Source organism: Antedon mediterranea, chromosome 3 (assembly GCF_964355755.1).
Source record: "Antedon mediterranea chromosome 3, ecAntMedi1.1, whole genome shotgun sequence".
Taxonomy (NCBI): domain Eukaryota; kingdom Metazoa; phylum Echinodermata; class Crinoidea; order Comatulida; family Antedonidae; genus Antedon; species Antedon mediterranea.
In genome coordinates, this window is record NC_092672.1 from 8194027 (window position 1) to 8205117 (window position 11091).

An 11091-nucleotide genomic window follows, 5' to 3' on the forward strand; every position below is an offset into this window, starting at 1 on the left:
ATCGAAAGCGAATATGTAGGCCTAATAGTTACTGGTGTCATATTGACGATGGAATGTTTACTTCCTTCTCATTTCTTTTCTTCTCATTTCCTTAAAAAGAACAATTATTGATAAGGAAATAAAATATGGAGTATTGTATAAGGAATAAATCGGGTCATGGCATAATAGCAAGAATTCCTCTCTTTTAATGGTTAGGTAAACACGAACAGCAGTACAGTTTGAAGGGCGATTGTTCTTTTGAATGTCTGGATAAATCCCTTAAACAGTTAGTATGTAACTAGTGTATAGTAAAATAAAATGATCAGTTTCCTTATTTTTCTATACAAGTTAGAAAGGTGAGATTTTCTGCAGCAAAATATACATCAAATACTAAAATCCGTAAATATGACGAAGATTCTTTCTCTGCTTTTGATAGCAAGCTTTGTGGTTTTAACGGCGGGGGCTGCCTGTTCGGTTAATGTTTTTAAAAAGATAGACCCACCCGATGTCAAATTATTTTATAAGCGTACTGGGCTGAAAGCAAAGACGAACAATTCTTCGTTCCATTTTGAATCATGCGGTAAGTATATATTCACCCGATTATATTATGTAAACTTTAACAAACAAAAAATGTTCATTACTACAGCAGTACAGTACTGGAGACCATATTGCTATGATGGTTTTAAGTAGCTTAAAACTGTATTATACTGAATGAGTGTCAATATGACTGATGAATATTGATGAGTATAAGTATAAGTTAATTCGTTGTGGGTTTTCGGTGGTATTGGGACGTGTTCCCTCTCTTGTGATTAAGCCTACTAGTGATGGATGAGTTCAAGTGTAGAATCTTCTGTGTTTTTATTAACAAACAAAGACAAAGTTGAGGTATGTGCAATTGTGTGTTGAGATCATCAGTTTAAAAAAATATAACATGTGATAAAGCTCTATCCACACTATCAAACTACTGTAGTTTGACAAAAAAAAGTGTAATTTTGTAGAGTGATATGATATACCATATGATATATATCGTCCTGTCCGTAGATGGTAACATCACATTTTTGTCAAATAAAGGTTGATAATGTAGACATAGCTTTATGATTCATATATTTAGGACCTCCAGAAGATCCACCTTTTCATTTCACAAGTATTCCAAGCATCGTTACAAGCCGAACAAAATCTGTCAATATGACCTTGATATTTCGTCTTGGTAAGTACGGTAGCCCATTATGATTTTAAAATAATTGTTACATTTGCGATAAAATTAAATAGGCCTAAATAGTTTGTTCCCCTCGGGCTTATATTGTCGAATGGTACTCACAATATAAATAGGATAATTCCTAATTGTTTAAATAGATGGATAATTATTTGATGATTAACTCGTCCTAGCAAATTTTTCATGAGTATGGAAATCTTTAAATTCATACTTGAAAGATTATACATAATATTTTTTTTAAAAATCAAATACGTTGATAATTTGCCATGTTATGGCCTATAATACAGAAATTACATGTGACACTTTGACAAATCATACATACACCGGGACTCGCCTATATTTTATGGAAGAGTAACACTCATTCTCTGATTTAACCATTATGTCACCTTCTTCCTGTCAGATGCTGACATGTACGATAGTTTTTTCGTCAGTGGCTACGTCAACCTCTTCGGAGACAAACCGATTCCCTTCGGTGACGCATTTGATTGCACGAGTATACCTGTTGATTGCCCGTTACCCTTACAAGAAAAAGGTAAAGTTACTGATATTAATTTGTTTTGCCGTTATTATTAGTCCATGGAGTATAAATTACTACATGGGCAGGCTGAGTTATTATGAAATTACTGTCACGTAGCACAATGGTTGTTTTTGATCTGGTTATGGAAAAGTTGTACTGTACTGTAAATTATAATGATGTTAACAATGGTAAAAAAAACAACTTAAATTAATGAATTTAATAGAAACATGCATGCGTTCTTGCCTTTATTATATATATATATACGGCCATATTGCGTTGAAACACTGGTTCTCGTCAAATCACCGAATTAAGCAAAGTTTGGCCAGGTTGTGTTCTGGGATGGGATATGGGAATATGGCGTCTGATGCTGTATAATATGTATATGTATAATAAGGGCATCGGACTATCATTCCATTAGCTGTCTGTCTGCCATATTGGTTGTATCCAAGATATACTACCATTGCCTCGTCTTTCGGATGGGACGTAAACACGTTGGTTCCGTGTGTACATACACTGCATGTTAAAGAACTTAGTACACTATTAAACAAAATAGGGGATCCTCTTCCGGTGCGATGATCTGGGTAGGCTGACTGCCGTAGGTCCGTGGATGGCCAAAGCCGATTTTTTCTAGTTTCCAGTTAAGCTTGAAGACAATAATAAGTAAATTATCTATGTATCAATATCTATATCTAGATTGGGTACAACTTTCGGTTGAATGCTTGACTACTGTGCTGTTACCGGTGGTAAGTATGTTTAACTGCGTCACTAAAAGTGAAACATTCAATTCGTCACATTTTCATTATTTTTAAACCATGTATTGACATAGAAAAAATAAATAAAAATTTCATTATAACTGTTTAAACTATCTGTGATTTTTTATTTTATTTTGTAGACTGGAAAGATAGAAGCAAAGGCTGCTATTTCAAATTACACACAGACGGCTTTTTGTATTAAAGGTGAATTAAATATCTACAAATAAAATACTTTTTTTTCAGAAAAAACAGTATTAACAGTAATAACTTGTATATAGCTGTATAAATGAATATGTTTTTTCACCAATGTCACCCTATCTAACTATATGTACTGACATAATTATTTATCTACAAAGTATGGATTAACTCCAACTTCTTTTTTAATATTCTACAAATCAAATAAGGAAATAACATACAGATAAGTATAGAGGCCTACTTCCGTATGTTTTGATGTGGACTTCTGGTTTTTAAATCAACAGAAAAAAAAGAAAGTATAATAATATAGTAGGCCTATAATAATAATCTACTTAATATTCTTAACAGAAGACATTGTAAATAATTATCTTTATTCTCTTGTTAGCTTTTATACTTCATATTTTCAATAATAACTTACGTAAGTATTTAAGTATATTAAAACAATAACCTAACATTTGAATTGGTTTTAATCATATGTCTAATAATAGGCTATAGTTCTACTCAACAATATTTTCATAACCTAACTATTTTTCTATAATCTATGACGTATTTCACTAGAAAACATCTAAAACGTTAGTTTACCACTTCTCCTCCGTTCACAGAGAAAAGAAACTTTTTACACGAAAATCGTCAAAAAAGGGATGAAAACTAACTAACTAATGCAAAATGGCTTTACGACATGGATCTAAATTAATTGGTTAAATATTTGCCCTATTTTATACTATGTACTTTATTATGAAAAAAAATAGCAAGTAATTCTCGAGTGATACTCGAACCACGATCTCCAGGTTGTTTGAAGACGTACTTAAACCATGGAGCTATTAGCTTTATGCTTAAACCTTCCGATTATAAGGTTGTCTGTGTGCTTTCGGTTGTGTGAACTTGACTTTTTCTCATAAACTTCCATTGAGCCTGTACCTGAAAATCACATGAACAATTTATATAATTATTATAGATTTTAAGATACTTCACTACAAGAAATGTGCATGTAAATTCTATACTCTTTGTATTTCTTTTTATAACGAAAAAACCAAAGCCGTTAGTACTTTTACAAACTGCTCTTATGCACACAAAAAAACCCCAGAAAATGGAATTAATAAGGAAGGTAGCTTTACCTCGTTGTCCAACAAACAGTAGACAATGAATATAAACACGCCTTGTAACGAGTTCAATATCACAAACAAATACTGCATGAAAGGGGATCCATCAGTAACAGCCATGAGTGGTCCAAAAATCCACGTGACACCCAGAATAGGGACGAGAAATAAAGCGCCCTTCAACGACTTTCTAAAAAAAGAAATGTACAGTATTTCTTTATAAGATTGTACATAATTGGTAGATAACTGTAAATATGTTATGATCTAATACTCTCTTATACTCTGTAGAGACATGTCTGAATAAAATTTCAAAAATAAGAGAACTATTATAATGTACTGTATTAAACTACGTTGAGAAAGAGCCCGGATTCCGGTCCGGTGGCCGGATTAATAGTCTTGAAAATTCAATTGGTTGAATAGGACCGTTCAAACTAGATCATTCCTGGTTCTGTACTAAACGCACGTTAGCGAACCGTGCTCAGTGTGTATAGCTTTATTGAATTACTCTTACTTTAACTGCCTGTGGTCCTCTTGTTCAGTTCTCCCTATTCGTACGTTCGTACCAGCCCGTCGGTAAATGATGTGAACCATCATGATCAGTACTGCCATACTAAACTTTAGATACAATCAGAAATAATTGTCTTGAAATTCAGAATTCTTAACTTTCCATAAGGAAGGGCCTTTTTATTTTATATATTAGGCCTAATTGTAGAACATTCAAAGATAAAAACAGAGTACAAAACTACTTATTTCCATCGTGGTCCCTAAAAAGGGTTGATTTCTTTGTCGTGTTTTTTAATAGGACGAATAACAGATTATAGTCTAGTCTAGATATCTTTGGTAGGTACAAAGGTAATTTAAGCAACAATATTTACGTCGACAATTAATTACGCACCAACTTAAGAAATAGGTTAATGAACAGTTTTTTTCAAGTATAATAATATATGATCTTACTAGAACTAATAATGATGCTGGAATAAGTATGATCCAAGTTAATTCTGTATCTAACCAACAGCTGAAAATGATTACAGTATGTCAAAAACAAAGCAACAATTAATTATTATAATCGTGTCAAAGTCTATACTTAGATTTATTGCAATTTCTTTTTAGTAGCCAATTTAAAATTCATTTCTATATTTTTTTTATTATTTATATACTGTTAGGACTTTGGTTTTTCCTTTTGGTCTTGCACATATTTTTAACATTTCTTATTATATATAATTAAAAGTCCAATTGATTGATTAACAATGTTTTTACTTCTTGGTATATGATACTAAAGGTTAACAATTATTAATGATATTATTGAAGGGAAAACAGAATATAAGGGAAAAAGGGTAGCAAATGTTTAGAAATTATGTAATGAAACATTGAATTAATAAAGGTGGTGGTGAACCACAAAAAATGACATGTTTTTACTTACTAATCATTTCCGTATGAATCATACATGACAATCGCGACTGGTGAAACTAAAATAACTGGTACCAGATAACAGAACAACATGTAGTTTCTCAATCGGTTGTATCGGCTTGGTGTTCGGTAAACCACCTTGAAGACAAGAAACACTGCTTCGCCAAACATCCAAAAAAATATGTTCATCAGGAGAAGGTGGAGAGCAACTGAAGTAAACTTGCAAAATATCTAAATTAATAGAATGAAATGAATTCGTTAATTTTCATTTAACGTTTAGCATCGCTAATAATAGCCAAATCCGAAACCAGTCTACACTAAAGCACTTTATAATTGTCAATGTTTGGTGTAGAACCTCTTTATAGGTTGTCACATTGTCCATTTTCAGAATCCAATGACTAAAAAGACTGTGCTTTGCTTCCAGTTCATTTTCAGTTTTTTAAGAATGTATACACTAACACATTTTATTTGACAAACTTGAAAAAGAAACATTTCCTAAAATTGTCAAAACTCCATTAAACTTTGCCAGAAATAACCACTGCAAACTAACAGTCAGCAAACAAAATGATAAATTGTTAAAATTGTAGACTAAGCCTTTTTAAAAGAGTTTGCTAGTGTTGCAAATCAATATTTTATAGTTTAGGATATAGAGGCTTTGGGCTATGCATCATCGATTTGTGACCTCAGTGAATCCAATCTCAGTCTTTCTTGTTAAGTTCTGAGTTTACTCAAGTTTACTAGTGTAGACTATGTGTAAATCCCGATATAGGAAACTCACCGTATTGTGAGTTTTGTCAATGCCGATTAGAAACAATGTATAGAAAGCAATCATGTTTGCGATCAAGTTCTTATGAATATTGTTCCGAAGAGACTTCCATAGCCCTCTACACAAAGAATAATGTTAATACAGTAGTAAATTTGAGAATGAATTATAAATAATGAATCAGTAGCCATAACAACACCAGATAGAAGATAGCAACAAATGAAAACTATTACGAAGGCGGAAAACAAAATATATTGGAATATCTAACAGAACATCAAAATATATAGAAGACTAATAATTAGGGCATTTATAATGAAATATATGACAAGAGTTATAATTATAATGATTGATGATAAAATGATACAATATTTTACAAATATAATGATTAATGTAAATTAATTTATTTCAGAGAATAACAAAACGCCTTACTTAAGTAGAACATATACAGTTTCAGTTATTGTTAGTAGAATTATGGACATGATTAATCCAATTGTAGTAAGAGCGGAAAGAGCCTCTTCATGAATAGATTCAGGCTGAAATAACATTGAAAATAATAACACAACTGATAAAATAGAAAAAGAATGCTTTTTAAATTGTAAATCGAAATTGTAAGACAGGTACGTTAAAGCTTAAAATGTAATTGTCAGACTACCTCATATGATGTAACCTGCATCAACACGGCAAAACTTGTCAGGTGATTACATCTGCATACTGTGACATCGGTGATGGCAACATAACAACCGGATGTTGACCATTCCCTAAATAGTAAACACATTTTTTAATAGTTTTTTTAAACAGTTTATTTTTATCGTATTTATATAAAATTAAAAAGGTGTTTGACTCTAATAAAAAAAAAAGAGTGTTTAATGTTGAATAAATCAAATATTAAAACAATTATAAAAATGGCTACATGATATAGAAAGAAGATCTAGATCATATTCATAACTTGAATTCCTTTATTAAAACTATTAGCAAAATTAATTTAGTAGTTATTTCAAAGATATCTTACTGAGTTTCGAGATCGATGAATCCACACACATATGTTGAGTTATAATTCATCAACTTAAGCGATTCAACTAATTGTTGATCTGTCTCCAAAACCTGTTGATAGAGTTAATATTGAGAAATACAAACACAGTAATTCAAATTTTTAGTCTATTCTGTTATTTTGTTACATATAAAACAAAGTGTAATTCATTTAGATTAAATATATAGTTGATGATGTTATTTTTTATTGTAAATACACATTTTAAACTTATGTCTATTAGAATGCTACAGTACAGTAAAACAAATATAGATATAAGAACTATTCTTACTTGTATAATATAGTCAACGTTGGTGTTAATTGGATTTTCATTTACATCATATGCTGATACAGAAAGCATTCCAGAATTCATAAAGTACATCAAATCACTGCAAATTGAAATTCGAGTTAATTCAATCAATGCTTATGAAATCATTGGAAAATAAATTATATAATCATATTTTAGCGAACAATCTTAAACCCTGTTATATCTAGGTTCAAGCATGTCCGTCCATAACCACTTCAATCCTTCCTTTTTTTACACTTTTTGAAACAGCAGATTCTCCAACAGTATAAGAAATCTACTGTCAAGCTGTCTCTAGAATGTATACCGTACACGAATCGGGTGTTTAAGTGGTGATTTTTCATTCGGTGGAAAAACACACTAGACTTTTGTTTTCATTATTTTATATTCATTCATTTCGTTTAAGAGTCGTAGGGTATCAGTACCGTACCATTTTACCTACGTTAAACCTGTTAAAGATTGATAGACAAATATTAGTCATTACCCTGTAATATTCACTCTTAGCTTTGGAGTAAGTATAAACTCATATTCCCAAAATAATGCCACCACTGTTACTTCACCTGAAAATAAACCAATAAAAAAATAAATATATATATTAATAATTCATATTGACGAGGTATACCTGTATTACGGTTGAATCGATGAATGTTATGAAGAAAAAGAACAAGCATAATCTTATTTATAACGATGTCAGCAATGGTGACAGTGATGAATAAATGACATGTATATTGGTACGGGTGATGTTTGTTATGTACTGTAAAGTGACAATCATCTGTAATCATCTAATAATATCATCGATATGACAGCTGTGACGAAAAACCTCTCTCCCGCCAACCACACACACCACCAACCCCCGTACCTGTGTAGTTGAATCCGAGGTTAACGGAAATGTTACTGAACTTGAACACTTTTGAATAGTTGCTTGATGATTCCTCTTCAGGGATTACGGAAACAACCCCTTCTGTTAAAAAAAAGTCAAAATATCGAACACGTCACAGAAATTAATTAAGAGTGAAACGGCCCAGAAAAAATAATGACAAAAAAAAATACTCGCCAACTGACACTCGAATCTACTTGATAAACAGACGACTTTATTAGACGACTGACTACCGAGGTTAAAGTTCAAGTGGGTAGCAACTCATTCTATATGTTTGCAAGGATCTTGAAGAAACATATGCCGTGAAACTATGAGTTTATGTACCATTATGTACGGTACGAAAATGTAGAATAAATATTGAAAAGAACTGATGTTTACTCACTTAGAGAAGGATTATCTATTTCAAGTAAATCCATTTCTGTAATTTCTCGTGAATGTTGCATGATAATATCCATTTCAGCAGCACCGTTTGCAATTTCAAATTCAGTCTGAAAAAAAACATTAAATCAGTGGTTTAGTAAAAATGTCTGCATATCAAGTAGAAGACATTATTCAGGGAAGTTGGAACTGAAATAGGCCTAGATAAATAATGATAACAACAAACATTAAAAATTTCAAAAATTGTGTTTTTTCGGAGATTTTCTTTTCATAACAAGTTCGTTAGAAGTTACCGAGGTTTGGTATTAAAGTTTTAAATATAAAATCACTTACATAAATTGCACTGCTATTGGATTGCTTGGTATGATGTAATATGCAGTCTGCAGACGCAGATTCATTTGAATTACATGAGCTAGGCATACAATCTGAAAACCAATAAATAACTCGATCATTTTAAACATTGACGTATTTTGAATTCATGTCAATAAGGATTTTAGATTGTTTTGAGAAATGAGGACAATGTACAGATTTTCACTTTTCACATATGGCACTGATTGGACACGAGTGACATCACGAGTGGTTTGTGAATTATGGGTATGTTTCGAATATCTTAAACCTCAAATGAAGGCATGTAAAAAAAGTGAAATAGTTTCTGCTTAAACGACTTCATATTTTTTAATAAATGAAGCCGTTTAAGCAGAAACTGTTTCCACTTTAACTTTAAAAGGTTAAAAAATAATTATAATGCAATAACAAAATGTAAGAATGGATGCTGAAGTCAGTTTCATGAATGAAAGACTGAACATTTATTTGATATATAAATATATTTTACTGCTGATATAGATATAACTAAACAAATCAAGGATTAGAATAAATTAAAATTGTTTCCCGGTAATTAAAGTTAGAAGTATTCTTTTGTCATCTTTTAACTAATCAGTTTGATTTTTTTTTAATGAAAGGAAATTGTTTTCATTCTTAACTCACCTTCTACGAAGACGGAGAACGAGCAAGAAACGGTGTCGTTACTGCATTCTGTTATATTTGCCGTGGCGTTTACAATCGTTTCTCCAACAGGAAACAGTGATCCATTACTTGGTGTGTATTTAAATTCGCTAGCCTGGGTGGGGTAAACATTCGCGGGTTCCCATAATACGTGTGCTTGCTGTAGTACATCATCAGCGCATTCAGTAACGTCATCAGGACACGTAGCTAGATGTGAAACAAATCACAATTTTAGAAATTATTCTAAAATGTTAAATCTTTTTTTAATCGTTGTATCATGTTGTTTCCTCTTCATCTAAAACATTCAATGTTGTGACTTATTTTGAACAGTAATACTACTTTTTGCTCAGATTTAAAGTTAGGCTCACTCAGTTTTGGTATTTTGGAATCAAATAAATAAAGCTAGTCCTGTATATAAAGGGTATCGTATAAACTGTTATAGTTATCTATAGCTAGATACTATTATGTTTATAGTTATAGGTTAATATATAGAATAACTTACCAACTGAAATTAAAATTCTCCAACAACTTCATTTAAAGCTAGACATCGAGCTCGTTTCTTTTCACAAAATTAACACCCTTTTTCTTTTTTTATTTAAGAAAAGACCACACTGTAAAACAGGTGTTTTTAACCTGGATAAATGTTAGAGATTTAAATAAAGTTTCCTATCCTGCCTAGAATTTCATAAATCAAGATTACCTGATGGCATTATACATCTATATTTAACAGCCAGACACTCAAATTTATCGGGGAAACTCTCTGGAATTGTACATGAGGAGAGATCGTCACAAGTTTTAGAGGCAGTGTCTGTAACGTCTTCTTCCTCATCTATTGGTGGTTCTGTTGCCATTTGTGGTTTTGGTAGTACGTGTTGTATTTCTAGTTTGTGGTATGTAGACTCACATCTATCGTTGTCTGGATAGTAATGGGCATATATCACTTGGATTTTAGACGGACAGTCACATTTCAACTCACATTCTTCGTTTCCAGATTTTTGGCAGAATGTGCAACCTGTGAAAATAGTATTGATATGATAATAACAATGGTAATGTAAGGATTGTAACTACAATAATAATAATAATAAAACTGAGAAAAATGCTAATGAATAATAATAAAGACCAAAATATGATTTAAGAATTGTATTAATTTCCACATTTTATATTTATTAGTTAAACCAAATGTTGAAAACTCTAACCAAATTTGTGCTTTCTGTTAATTAAAACTAGAGGTTCTTGTTATCTTTAAAGATCATGGAACATGGTATTTGATGTATAACGTTTTTTGGCTGATTTTGGTCTGAATATGTTGATTTTATTAGTATGTTTTGATAAAATAAATTCTATAAGCGTAAATTATGAATTTTTTATGATTTACATACATCGGAGTTTATATCTCCGAAGTCGAATTTGGAGCAGGAAATCCAAGGCGATAAATCGTGACGTCATAAGATGAACACACTGCTGCACTGCTGGTCGCGACGCATCTCTCTTGTATACAAACTGTACTGTATCGGCAAGATGTCAACACGTATTCAGTGTACGATCTCGACAGTTCGGAGTCTGATTTTGAAGAGGAAACTATC

At 31.6% G+C, this 11091-nt stretch overlaps 2 protein-coding genes and 1 long non-coding RNA gene across 3 annotated transcripts; 1 reads left to right on the forward strand and 2 right to left on the reverse strand.

The window, feature by feature from the left end:
* The first annotated feature begins 209 nt into the window (after positions 1–209).
* Positions 210–5158, forward strand: LOC140043514 (uncharacterized). The gene is made up of 5 exons (XM_072088037.1): positions 210–559; positions 1091–1186; positions 1593–1724; positions 2403–2452; positions 2602–5158. The coding sequence occupies exons 1-5, from the start codon at positions 385–387 to the stop codon at positions 2686–2688; spliced, it is 540 nt and encodes a 179-aa protein (XP_071944138.1). The 5' UTR covers positions 210–384; the 3' UTR covers positions 2689–5158.
* Positions 3435–7308, reverse strand: LOC140043981 (adhesion G-protein coupled receptor D1-like). The gene is made up of 8 exons (XM_072088466.1): positions 7240–7308; positions 6933–7024; positions 6576–6681; positions 5174–5391; positions 4708–4768; positions 4265–4368; positions 3772–3943; positions 3435–3574 (listed from the first exon to the last, which is right to left on the reverse strand). The coding sequence occupies exons 1-8, from the start codon at positions 7306–7308 to the stop codon at positions 3503–3505; spliced, it is 894 nt and encodes a 297-aa protein (XP_071944567.1). The 3' UTR covers positions 3435–3502.
* A 1-nt stretch (position 7309) lies between these two features.
* LOC140044756 (uncharacterized) lies at positions 7310–8179 on the reverse strand. The gene is made up of 3 exons (XR_011844490.1): positions 8111–8179; positions 7736–7811; positions 7310–7336 (listed from the first exon to the last, which is right to left on the reverse strand). It is a non-coding gene; the product is annotated as an uncharacterized lncRNA (long non-coding RNA).
* Between the last annotated feature and the right edge of the window lie 2912 nt (positions 8180–11091).

Bases quoted from the DNA above. Each gene is read 5' to 3' on its own strand.
- LOC140043514 (XM_072088037.1), top strand. From the start codon at position 385: ATGACGAAGATTCTTTCTCTGCTTTTGATAGCAAGCTTTGTGGTTTTA. The intron at 1,725-2,402 runs GTAAAGTTACTG...ATCTATATCTAG, and splicing joins GTTACCCTTACAAGAAAAAG to ATTGGGTACAACTTTCGGTT. The intron at 2,453-2,601 runs GTAAGTATGTTT...TTTATTTTGTAG, and splicing joins CTACTGTGCTGTTACCGGTG to ACTGGAAAGATAGAAGCAAA.
- LOC140043981 (XM_072088466.1), bottom strand. From the start codon at position 7,308: ATGCTTTCTGTATCAGCATATGATGTAAATGAAAATCCAATTAACACC. The intron at 4,769-5,173 runs GTAAGTAAAAAC...AATCATTTTCAG, and splicing joins GATTCATACGGAAATGATTA to CTGTTGGTTAGATACAGAAT. The intron at 3,944-4,264 runs GTAAGAGTAATT...TTCTTTTTTTAG, and splicing joins GAGGACCACAGGCAGTTAAA to AAAGTCGTTGAAGGGCGCTT.